General features: G+C 40.4%; 1 protein-coding gene across 1 annotated transcript in view; it reads right to left on the bottom strand.

The window, feature by feature from the left end:
* Positions 1–12,826, bottom strand: part of FOSB (FosB proto-oncogene, AP-1 transcription factor subunit) — an 89,879-nt gene extending 77,053 nt beyond the window's left edge. Inside the window, exon 1 of the mRNA XM_086936732.1 lies at positions 11,494–12,826. Within this exon, the coding sequence (XP_086792858.1) occupies positions 11,494–11,619 (126 nt within the window). The 5' untranslated portion in view covers positions 11,620–12,826. The remainder of the gene's footprint in view (positions 1–11,493) is intronic.
* Positions 12,827–13,244: the final 418 nt, after the last annotated feature.

Raw genomic sequence — 13,244 nt, 5'->3', positions numbered from 1 at the left:
ACTTTATGAACCGTATAGTAATCTTGATGGTTTTTTTTCTTTTATCAGTTGTTTTTATATTAGCCAACTTTGCACATTTTTGTATTAGCATTTTAAGAACGGCAATGATATCCTCGTCGCGTTATATTGGCTGTTTTCTTTTGTATAAATTACAATAGGAATGTCGATGTATTATATCAGTCTGTTTTCCTTGCACTATCTTGCACTATCACTTTAATATCGGTACGCTTAGTCGTACGCTATTGCAGTTTTTGCACTTTTCGCAGTGGTATTGCATATTCTAGGGTTGTCTCTTGTATATTGTTTGAAATTTTTGTCTAATTATGAAGAGTTTAATGTGCCAATGTCTTCCTACTGTCTTGTTCAATAAAAAAAAAAAAGAGAAATCGCATACATGTTTACATGGTGATCTATGTTCAGTAAGGCTGATAAAAAGGTAATTTATATTGTGAGGGTAGTGTTTTTTCTATAGACATGGTTTGGTTAAAATAGAGGAGCATTAATAGTGTAGAATGCCTCGAGAGTTCTTGTGCTTGGTTCCTTTCGAGTGTATCTTTTGTTTGAGATATGCTGAATATATGTTTTAGAAGCAGAAGAAATATTGGAGAAATTATGTAGTTATACCATGTGCAAAAGATGATGCACTTTGAAAAATTTCAAAATGTTGTTTTCCATTTTAGAAACTTATTGATGCATGTGCATGCTCAGTAACAAAGCAATGTATGGTTCTAGAGAGCCATGTGTGCAATTATATATCAAGTGTGATACCTAGACTTTACTCACACATCTCAGAAGAAAAGCATATATACAGTAAGATACCGACAGAAGGAGATACCAATGAGTCAGAGTTTTTTTGACAACTGTTATATATCTAGCAGTAATCAAGGTACTTTCACAGTCAGTCAGGCAGTATTCAAGCATTCATGCAATCACCCAGCCACCAGTCAGGTAGTCATAAAATTAGTGATTCACTATCCATGAAGTTATTTAATTACCCAGACACTCTTGCAATCGGGCAGGCAAAGATTATGTAGTCTTTGCACTATGCAGGCACTACCCATACATTAATCTAATCATCTAGGTACTAACTATTTACTTGTGCGATCAACAAGGCTGTAACTATGCAATCATTATAACATTTGCGAATAACCTATTCAGCCATCTAAACAACCACTTACATCCCACACAGTCAATGAATTTCTGAGGCACACATGTGCACTGATGAAAAACTCAAGCACACTCATTTACTCATCTAATTACGTAGAGAGTACCATTGTAGTAAAGCTATCACCCATTCAGTACCTATGCAGTCATTTAATTACTGAGGCAATTGTCTTGCACTAATACAATCACCCCAGCAGTACACTTACTTTCAACTAATCGCTCAAGCGTTAGCAATGGACGCATGCAGATACTCAGACACTAGTCATGCACTCATCTAATTAGCCAGGCACTACTGGTGCACTTATTCAAGTATCCAGGCACTCCCCATGTAGTTATCTAAAGACTCAGGCACTACCTGCTGGCTCAACCAAAAACAAATGGGCAGCATCCAATCGCTGTAAACACTATTAATGCACTCATCCAATAGGCTAGGTGCTATGCATAGTCTTAAACCATGTATGCACTATCCATGCACTCTATAATTCGCCTATATATTATGTATGCACTCTTGCAATCATCCAGGCACTAGAGTTGCACTCATTTAATCATCCCACTAGTATCTATGCATATATTGAATTATTGAAGCATTAGTCACACACTTGTCTAATCTTTCAGGCTCTGCTCATGCACTCATCCAAACACCTAGATACTAGTGGTATAATCATGCAAACACACAGGCAGTAAGTATGCAGATATGGAATGACTCATGAAGTTATGACATAGTCAGGGAATCATCTAGGCACTACCTGTATCCTCAGGGAATCACCTAGGCACAACCTATGCACTCATTCAATCATCCAGGGAGTATTGATGTATTCAACCACCAACCCATGTATTTACATGTGTTACTGAGGAATATGTAGACTTTTAGAACCATGTGGGAAATTATAAATGCAACCTGTCGCACACTCTTTGCAAGTACTTGGAAGAATCAGTAAGCTATATGGTTGGATATAGATTAATGTGCAGATTTTTATACGCAGTGTTTCCTAAAATTGAAATCTGATAAAGTACTAGGGGCCATATGTATCAAGCAAATTCCCATTCGCAAAGGCCGAAATTCACAGAATTTCAGCCTTTGCAAATGCGAATTTGCTAAATGGTATGTATAAACTAAAATCTGGTGCAAAATAAGGAATCGCAAAATTTGTGATTCCTTATTTTGCGATTCCTCAAATGCAATGTATGAAGCAAAAAAAATGTGCAAAATGTCCTGAAGGAATCGCAAATTACCACCAACTTCTAGTTGGTGGTAAGTTGCGAATTCCATGAAAAATGCTAATTTTTGCATTTTTGAAAGTGCCATGTGACGCACATACATGCCCTTAGGGTATGTATGTCCGCCACATGTGCACCCATGCATATTTCAGGGGTGCAACAGGGTTTCCTTTGGATACCCCTGCACCCTTGAAATTATTTGCAATTTGCGATTAGCAAATTGCGAATCGCAAACTGAGAATAATTTCCCATTCATTCCTATGGGCCAGGAGGCCCATAGAAATAAATGGGAAAGTATTCCTTAATTGCGATTCGCAATTTGCAAATCGCAATTAAGGAAGTTTAAGAAATCGCAAAAAAAATGCGATTTTGTACATACATACCTATATGCGACTCTCAAATCGCGATTTCTTAATTATCGCTATTTGAGAATCGCAAAACTGGATGATGATACATATGGCCCTAAGATACTCAATACACCAGAGACACGGTGGTAGAGAGGCACACAAACAGCTCTTATGGTGTGTTTTTGGATTCACAGTGTTGAGATACTGTATGTACTTCTACACTTGGGAAATTTGGCAGCGCGGTGCTGCATTACTTTCAAAGCACTGGGATGTATCATATTTACATCAATATGATGGATCCCTGTGCGCTCCCCTGCGCTGGCACACAACTGGCTGTCATGCTCCAATTTAGGCACCCTTGTACCATGGTGCAAGTCGGGCTGTGTTGTAGGGTTTTTTTTGTGTGCAGGAATGCACACCTTCCTGCACAAAAACCATCACGAGGTGTTTTCCTTTTTCTAGGTCTGCTGAAGAATGCAGCACACATTGAAAGAGGAAATAATGAGGAGAAATAAAAGCATGTCTTCTTCTTGTGCCCCCAAAACCTCCCATGATTTGATTATGATTAATTCCCAGGTGTACGAATCGTTTTAAATCTGGGAATGTGGCAAAACGCATTAGTGTTGCATGGGAACACCCACAGCAACACCCATGGCCCGCTCCTTTCATGCAAAGTGCTGCATGAAAAGGGCCCGTATCTACATGGCCACGAAAAGCCACGCAGAGTGGCAATACATGGCCTTGTAAACATGAAGCATTACACTATGCTAATGATGTGTCAAAAAAGTGATGCTTTGGCACATGGGGCATGTAAATACACTCCCTTGGCTTGATGTTCATGTTGATATTTACTTTAGAAGGTATAAACTGGTCTTTCACCATGTATAAGTTAGAAGTGAGATATAGTTCAGCTGTGTTGTACGACATGGTGCTAAAATGTTGAGGTAACCAATAAATACAGTTTTGTATTTTGTTTTGGGTTTGATATATTGAAGCAAGTGCACGTAGTAGTACAGCTAGGTTCAGCTGTAGATTGAAAACTGCAACATACCATTAAAACTGTTTTTGTATTACGTGTAAATAGGTCGCAAAGTAGTTTGTACGTTGGCTTGGGTAATATTTAAAATATTGTTTTTTTATAGAACAAGACATACATACCTACACACAGTTAAAATGCCTACAAAAGCTCAGACGAAAAAGCAGCAGAAGTAACTACAGTAACTCTGCAGAAATTAGGTACAAAAGGGCAAAATGCAGAAATAGTGCTGAAATAAATAAGGGTCTATTGGTAAGAGGAGAAAGTCATTTATTTAAAATATATGTGGACAGTTGCTAAGATTACAAAATAAAGGAAACACAATTATGACTATGAGAAACAACAAGAGTGGGCAAAGTGTACATTGGAAGAAGAGACAAGATTGTAACAAACATGGATACAACATAACCAGGGGACAGAAGCAGTTTGAGGAAATCAGAGCCAGGATGTTTTGTAGTAGAGTGGTTGTAAATTTAGTGAGAAATGTTTTAAAGTGTAGAAGGAGAGATGCAGTGAAACAGAAAGAACAAGTTGAGAGAGTAGATGATAAGGCCTTTGATTTGAAGAGGAAGCTTTTCTTCATTCAGATTCTAAATAGAATGAAGACGCCTGACAAAATAGTGTTGTGCATGAGGAGACAAAACCAGAAGAAAAGATTAGTGAATAGAAGTCACTAGTGTACCGTTTTTAGTGGAGAATGGATACATACTTCAAGTGGACCTGCAAGCTGCCTTTGATCTAGTCCAGTGGAAAAAAGTGTGGATAGCCTTACACATAATAGGGGTCCAGTTATTTACTAGAGTCCATTATTAGACTACACAGGGATGATTATGCCCAAGTGAGTTGGGGGAAGAATGGTAAATTGACCGATAGGATAAGTGTGAGCAGGAGAATGCGACAAGGATGTGTACTGGTACCTACTCTGTTCACCCTATATATCAATGGATTAATTGAAACACTGTCTGATTGTAGAGGTGACCGTACCAAATTAGCTGGCCAAAGAGTGGTATCTCTGCTTTTTCCTGATGGCACCCTACTCATTTCTAGGCCGCTGATGAGGCTCCAAAATGTAATCTTTTATTAGTAATGTGCAGGAAATTTGGGCTGGAAATGGTTATAACAAAAAACAAATGTATGGCCTTTAATCCTCAAAAGTCATATAGGGAGATGGTCAAAAGGGGGGAAACCCCATTGGAGCGGGTGATGCAATTCGACTACCTGTGGATCAGGTTGATGAACTCCTTAATATGGGCCCCGCAAGTTGCAAAGAGCCATCTAGCACTCCAACTTGCAAGTTCTAGACTTTAAAAAAAAAATGAAACTGTCAGCTTTTAGGCCTGTTGCCCCAGTTACCAAAGTTTATCAAGCCAAGGCCATTGGAGCCACAGCTATTGGGTCACACCAAGGCTGGGGTGATTGAAAAAACCAAGAACGTTTTTATAAGATCAGTCCTGGATCTTCCCTAAAATGCCCCCCGACTCCCAATAGCTTGGACTTGGGGCTAAAAAATGTAGTACATATGATTGGCTTTTGGCTCCTCGTTTTTTGGATTCGAGTTTGATCAAACAATTCCCCACTCTCCCTGAGACAATCACTGCTTGCTGTTATAGCATTAGACACAAAAGGGAGTATCTGGTGGCTAAAGGATGCTCAAATTGGGTAAGAGTGAGTTCTGGACAAAGCCGGAGAGTATTGAGAGCAGATCTGACATATCTAAAATAGAGATACTGGGACCACATCATCAATTTATGGATAAATGGGGGAAGAACCGGGCCCACACAAGGAGGATTGGGGATTTTAAAGATCATATGTATCAAGAGGAGTTTTTAAACACCATAGAACCTCCGCTAGCGAAATCCCTGTTCTTAAAATTTAAATATGTCATCTTGCCAGTCAGTGAATTCTGCAGTCACCGGAATGGTGCTAACATCTCACCCACCTGTCCCGCCTACTTGGCTGCCCATGAAAATGAAACACATCTTTTGTTTTTTTTGCCCTGAATACATTGCAATAAGACTAACCTGTCTATTCCCTATTTGTTACATTCTTTAGCTGAACCACTTAAAAGACATGATTCAAATTCTTTGAACTGCTCGCACTGAATGGTTAGTCTTTACCCTGCCCAGATACCTGTAGTACACCTGGAGGCTTAGGATTAGGAAGATGAAACTGCCCTCAAAATAATGTTAATGATTATGTAATGTACTGTTAATGGAATATGAATCCCCACCAGGATTCATATTACATTAACCATAGCAATCTCATATCTTACCGGGATATCTGTTACAGGTTAGTTTACTGAGATAAACACTAGCGCCTAAGAGGCTAGCTACCAAATGCTGCGGATATGAATTAGATAATATGCTTTTTTAGTTGATTTTAATTGTTCTGGGAGTTTTATCTAGTAGAACTGTATATTTTATAGGATCATTATTTTTTACCACTCCTAAAGTATAGGTTTTTACATGTTGTTATGAATGAATTCATTTAGTACATTATTGTATAGGTTTGTGATATTGATGAGCTTTTATGATTTTTGTATAAACTGAATAAATATATATTTCTACTAGTACAGAGCCTTTATTTAATGAAGAAAGCTATGTCCAGGATAACAGATTAGTTCATGCTATTGATGAAAGAGTGCAAAGTTATGAAATGAAGAATGGTACTCCAATATCAAGGTGATGGTACCTAGAAACGTAGAAGTTATTGCAGAAGAGGTACAAGGAAGGCATAGTCAGGGTACAGTATACAAATGGAATTGAAGTAGTGTTTGTAGTATTAGACAGCAATCCATTGATATATTAAGAAAGTTCCTACATAGCTTTCCAAGGTAAAGTTTAAAAACACAAAATAAGTTATACCACTCGACAATGTGAACTTTAGTTAGGAGGCTGTGCTACGTGAAAACTCCTGCTTCATGTTTAGGAGAAATTAATAGAACATTTTTGTATTGTAGTGTGGCAGACAGAGAAAAGGTTTGTGATGATGTATAGTTTCATTTCTTAGGTCCTAAGAAGAATTCTAGGTAAAATGAAGAGTTGCTAAGAGGAGGAGTTGCAGAACAGGACACATACATATTACAGCTGATCGTTTTAAAGAGATTACAAAATTTAACACAGTGTTGTCTATAAAACAGAGTATGTTTGGGTATGTTGTCGATGAACTTACTAGAAGATTTAAACACAGACTGTGAAAAAGTAAATAATGATAACTGGCAAAAGTTAGCTATGTATTTATTTGTAGATGGACAGTTTGATTGGTCTATACGACAAGTTATATGTAAGTAGTGTTACAATAACTTACAAGATAATAAAATGAACAACACAGATATTAGATACCCATTTTGTAAGATAATACAATGCCTGCTAATGTAGGAAAACTATGAAGGGACAATTTTTTTTAGAAAAATCAACATTTATTATTATTTGCAGCATTGCTGAGGGCCGCTATGGACTGCTCTCCAGCAGTCACTATAACTCCACAATCCGGTATGATGCCATTGGGTAAAACTGTAAAGCCAAATCTTTAAGTTGAGATTGGACTTTGGAATGACTGGCTTCGATGTTGTTGTGGCTGCTACTGAAGGTTGAGGGTCCTTCAGCCTTTCGTTGGCTTCTTGCTGATCACTATAAACTCCTCTTAAAGAATGTTCTAGATACATAAATGGGTGTGTTCTTAATCTTTTAGTTGAAAAAGAATATTATCCAATGATATTCCTTTATTTCCTGGTGACATGATTTTCTGTTTTGTACTTTATTTTTTTAAGTGGTTTTGTAAAGTAGTAAAGATTTTTTGTTCTTTTTTATGGAATCAAAAATGGCATGTGGGACAGGAAGAATTTGAAAAATGCGCACTGAGAAATGTGCAAAAAATAAATTAGTATGTATGATTTTTTGCAGCATTGTGAATAGCTGTACCACACGGCTCACAGAAGTCATAACAGTACACTCCATGTAATACGTGGCCATTCTTGAAAACTCAGGAGCCATATCTGTTACAGTAGTCTGCACCTCTGAAGGGACGTTCTTGCCAAGAATTGTTGCTGGTGCCACTGATGTAGATGGTCCTCCAGCTTCCCTCTACTTGATTGCCAGTTAGAGATGTTTTCTATGTTAGTGGACGTCCTCCCAACATGAATATTTTTGATTTGTCTCTCTAGAGTGGATCTTTTCAAAGAGTGTGCATTGTACTAGTTTTGGAGCAGTTTTTGATTCCTGTTGAGTTTGGGTAAGAATGGGTAGTTTTATGGGTGTTTTGTAGTTCTGTTCTATGTGTGAGTTGAGATGTTAAAAGTTATGTTTTTTAAACAGTTTAGGAGCAACTAAATTCAACAAGATTCCAGGAGTGAACTCAAGTTTTTCGATGATAAGGGTACACAGAAAAGAGCATCCTTCCACCTTGCCCCATATTTTGGCTTCAGTGAGATCCAGTTTGATGCTTAGGCATTCTAGGCAGCAGGCCAGTGATTGCAGTATGTTGATTTGAAGCTCAATTTTTGATACCTGCCAGAACAAAGCTATGGCCATTGGATATTGAGAGGCACCAATAGAGACCATGAACGGATATACAGATTGAGAAAGCTTAAAGGATTCATGCTTTGTTGCGTCAAGTACTTTGAATGGCTTTAGGGTGAGCTCTGTTTTTTCCAATTTGTGTTTCAATATTGGGGAGATAAGTTGTTGAGAGATTGTCTAAATCGTAGTTAAACTCTGTCTTACTGTCTGTGTTTAAATGTTACAGACTCATCATGTACGGTCAGAAGAATCAGGTCGATTTCTGCGGATTAGACACACTGTTTTCCTTTCCTGTTTTTCTGTGGATGATTGTCTTGTGTGGATTTCTTTGGTGGTTTTATTCCTGTCAGCTATGTAATTCTTGGACGGAAGTGTTAACCCTTCTTTACAACATTCTTTATAACTAAGCCTTCAAATTCGTCAGTACTCGCACAGGTTTGTGAGGAGCGCTGGTTTGAGCAACTGGTTAGTGTGCCTTGGGCAAGAATGAGTCCAGCACCTCTCAGTTGTGTAGAGGCTCAGTGCTGGTGCATTGTTCAGACATATTGAGAGATTCAGCACTTTTATTTCATACTGTGAGTCTAAGAAATGCTGGGTGATGAGTCAAGAGGAAGTTGGAGGCACCAGGAGGGCATGCGGACCCATTGGTCACTTTATGCAGCTCTTTATTAGTTCTAGGGACTCTTAACTATCAGAATGGTTTATAGGTATAACTTTTCCCACTGCTAATCCCTAAACTCCAGCCTTTCTGCAGCTTGGTGACTTCCTTCTAGGCATTTTGATAGTGCAAGTGACCTGGTCGTTGTGCTGCAGCTGGTTAACAAGAGGACGGTGTTTCTAAGTGAGGAAAAAAGATGGAACAGGCAGCTCAGCGCTATGATAAGCAGTGGTCAAAGTGCAATAACAAAAGAATGGTAAATGTGATGCTGTGCGCGAAGGGGGCACGGTTAATGAGTGTGACCAAAAAACACACAGTCTGCAACTTTTCTCGGTCTTTCAACTACAGGTAACTACATTAAATAAGGCACAGCTTAAATGAAAAATAAATGCAAGTCAAGGTAATCAGTGGGAAATGCATTATTGTATATTATGAAGCCGCTATCATTTAATGCACTCCATAGGCCTGTTCCAACAAACCAGAGAGCCCCAGATTTCAATCCTGTTGGGAGCAGTGGAGAATAGTGACGTGTATGTTTAGTGCTATGAGGTCACAGTTTGAGACATAATGCACTGTGAATATGTAATTCATTATTTTAATCTTGCATTATAAGATAGGCCGTTATACAATGTGCAAGAAGATTTCATAAAAAGTGCTACCAAAATATAGATTTTAGGCATACCCAAACTATACATAGTGATTTTGCTTTCTTAACTTCCATTAAAAGCCCATGTTAACTCTCTTGCAATGCCACTCAAAAAGAATACACCTGTGTCATCAGGAATCTTCAAGTGATTCATTCCATCAATTAGAAGCAATACCTGCTTTCAGGCATCCTTTAAATTTGCAGATTAACCAGTTGCACACATTTACTTTTCTTTCAATTAAGCAGGCACCCAGGCAAGAAGGCCAGTCTGCCCTTCCCTCGGTTTCAAAGCACAGGAGTCTCTCTGCCTTACACTTCAGCTGAAGCATTTCAACTCTTGAAATTTACCGTCCTGGGACAGTTATCTTTTCAACAAGTAGGGTACTGTATTTTCTTAAATTAGAAAAGTATGGGCATGCCGTGCCCCTCAGATCCCACCCACTTCAACCGCGGATAACATGGTACGCCTACTGTGTCTTTTTAGAGTGAAAATTAGGCATTTAACGCCCATGTGACGTATCCTTGGATAGGTTGTTCAACAACGTGCGCCTCTTCAGTAAGAAGTGCTTTGTAAATACCATTTACATATAACAAATGGGCTAATTATCCAAAAACCTGAGACTGCTAGGGGCACGAGAAGCAATAGAAAGCACAAAGGTTCCTTTACCAATAAATTAACTTTGAATGATATGCGGAAAGTTTTGCCTACGGTTGGCCTTGAGGTCCAAGACCAGCGCACACACCAACTAGAACTTCTGAGAATTAGAAGCTGCAACAGCCCGGGCTACGGCACACGTCCGAGGGAGGAAGGGTTAAAGTTCTTTTTTACCCCATCGGCGATGCGCGCCTTAAAATAAGCAATACGCAACAGACATTTTGCGCAGGAATACTATTGGCATGATTTCAAACAGTCTGCGATAGTACCTGAATTTTCAATATATCTTATATACTTTGACACTGATGAAGTACTGGCAATTTCCAACGTAAAGCAAGGGTAGACGGACAACATATTTTCAAATTAGCCCCCTTGTTTAGTAAACAATGCGAGCAGTTTACACTTGTGAGCCAGGAACAGAGTTAGAGAAGCTTCCTTTAGCGCGTATCAGTGCAATTCTAAGAGTCCCGTGCAATTCTAAGAGTCCCGTTCTCCCCCACCTTTTGACTAATGTTATCATAGCTCAGCCCTACTCCTAAACGCGCTCTGTTACGGTTGCTGTAGCAACTAGGACCGTGGTCCAAATAAAACGCACTACGTCACGGCGCAGTGGCGCGCACTGTGCGTGCCGCCGTCACCTGGAGACTTCCAGCACGTCAGCCATTACGCATAGCTCCCACATTCCGCACAGTCTCTCGAGTCCCGAGCGGCAAAACATGAATAAATCCGGTAGCTTTGACCAAAGAGGTGCAGCTTGGTCGGCTACCGGGAGTCCACGTAGCCGAACAGAACCTTAATCTCCGTCACCATAAGTGCGCTGCGTAAAAATTCTGGGTAGTTCTCACCGGAATTGTAGTCGGCTGAACAGAACGATTACAAGTGACAGAGGTAAAACTTAACAGTGTATCATATTCTTAACTGTGCAGAGAAGCTGCCTGCTACTATACAGTTCGAAAGGATGAGAGATGAACTGCCCCTTTACGTTGGAATTAGTGACCTGGGGGATAGTTTAGACATGTATACAACAGGGATTGTAGTGCGACCAATGTCTGCAATCTAAGCTTGAGCATAGCATGTCTGCCATATGATGCACACAGTTTTTTTCTCACTACACAATTTATGCTAGAAACGATTGTGTACATTCAGAGTAGTAAACTTTCTCTCAGACCGTAGCCCAATGGAGCCACAGATCGTAGCCCAATGGAGCCAGGGTGCACCACACGCTCCTCTACTAAATTTTCTTCTGTCTTACCTGTGACGCAACGGTGGCGGTGGGGCTTCCGAAAGAGTCCACTGAGGAGAGGTACTGGGACTCGGCTGAGGGTGATGAGCTGCAGCGGGAAGGAGAGTCGTAGTCTCCGGAAAGTCCTTGATACATGTCCCCAGGTGGCGGGGGCGCCTGCCGGAAGCCAACTCTGTAGAAGTGTTGGGGTGGACCCCTTGCCGATGGTAGAATGGGGTTTTCAGAGCGAGATACCCCCTTGCACGGATCTGCCTGAGTTTCTTGCCATGCAATGCACAAATCCCAGGTATACCAGCTGCCGATGAATCCAAGGGTACAGCACCTGCCTCCTAGAAGTAACGATATGAACCACTTCCAAAGATCACAGTCCAATTTTTACAGTTATCATTTTCTCTCCAGCTGTCAACATTAAATACAAAAGGTCCTTATGTATCCTGTATTAGTTTCGAAGTGCCTGATGACTTGGGGGAGGATATTTTTTTGGTGACCGAGAGATCTAAGCGGCGTCTTGATTATACTAGATTTGTTATAAGGATTTGTTATCACTTTAAGACTACCGATATATAGAGGAAATATTATGTAAGTTCTTCACACCTTCTCTTTAATCCTCTTTGAGCAGTACCCTTTACTAAGCAGAAGCGTTTCTCGTACCTCAAAGAGCGTATTTCTTATATCTTGGATGGCAAACCACTCTGTTTTGCAACGTCTGAGCCAACATCGATCATTTTTTTTATTAGATAATTCTTGGTTTTCTCTCTGTCTGGGGCACCTTGATTAGCTTCCAGTTGGATGTGCTTAATATGTAAAGCCAAGAAGTCCACTTTCACTCCTGTCTCTTGGAGTAATTTCTTTTGCACAAGGCAGCTACTAACATATATGTACTTCCACCCTTTTCCTACAGCTTGCGAGTCGATTGGATAGTCGAGTAGTGGCACTCCTAACCCCAAGGATACAGTACACAGTTCATTCCATGCTCTAAAGTGTATCCACGTAGGTCATGTATCCAGACTAAGTGCAGGAAGTAGTGATCAGCGGTTTCTGCTGCCCAAATCGGACGCCCTCCAGCGTCCTACAAACGGCTCGTTGATCCACTTGCTCAGCCTCACAGTACAGATCCGATAAACTGAAAAATCCCGACCAAAAAAGGTATGTCAAATCCAGGTGCAGTCCACGATAGCCAAAGTCAGATCCGTATTCTGCGGAGACCATCAGCCTTGGAAGAGGTGGAGGCTGAAGCTTGGATTGCGTATTCTAGGAGGGGACTCCCCGGTGCCTCTTAGTAGTATTTTGTATCTGATGTCATTACGCGTGCGCCTCGTCTCTTCTCTGCAAAGTTATGAATGAATTTTGCCGGCGCTCCTGGGTTTATATACACTGCTAAACACGCCCCTTGTTACGTCAAGCACATTTTTCGTACTCCCTGATCCTTGTAGAACCCGAGGAAACGGAATATGACGCTTCTTGGGTATAGCAAACATACGATGTCCGTGCGCGCACCACACACAAACCGGGCTTTCACTTTGGTAGAAATGCACTATTTACGGTATCCTCTTGCTTTGGTGAGATAGAAGGCGCGCCCGAGTAGGGATCCCCGTCCCCGCCCACTGTTGGAGTTCCTGTGACGCAGATAGCCATATATGGTGCTGTCTCTGCTGTGTGTTTGTTTGGTAACCAAGCAAGACGTCAGAGGGAATCCCTCTCAGGTCTGGCTCTGAGAGTACCCTACATTATTAATAGTAGCAGCTCCTACTACCGAGCCA

The sequence above is a fragment of the Lissotriton vulgaris genome, chromosome 9, assembly GCF_964263255.1.
Source record: "Lissotriton vulgaris chromosome 9, aLisVul1.2, whole genome shotgun sequence".
Lineage (NCBI taxonomy): Eukaryota > Metazoa > Chordata > Amphibia > Caudata > Salamandridae > Lissotriton > Lissotriton vulgaris.
This window is presented reverse-complemented; position numbering and strand designations above follow the sequence as displayed.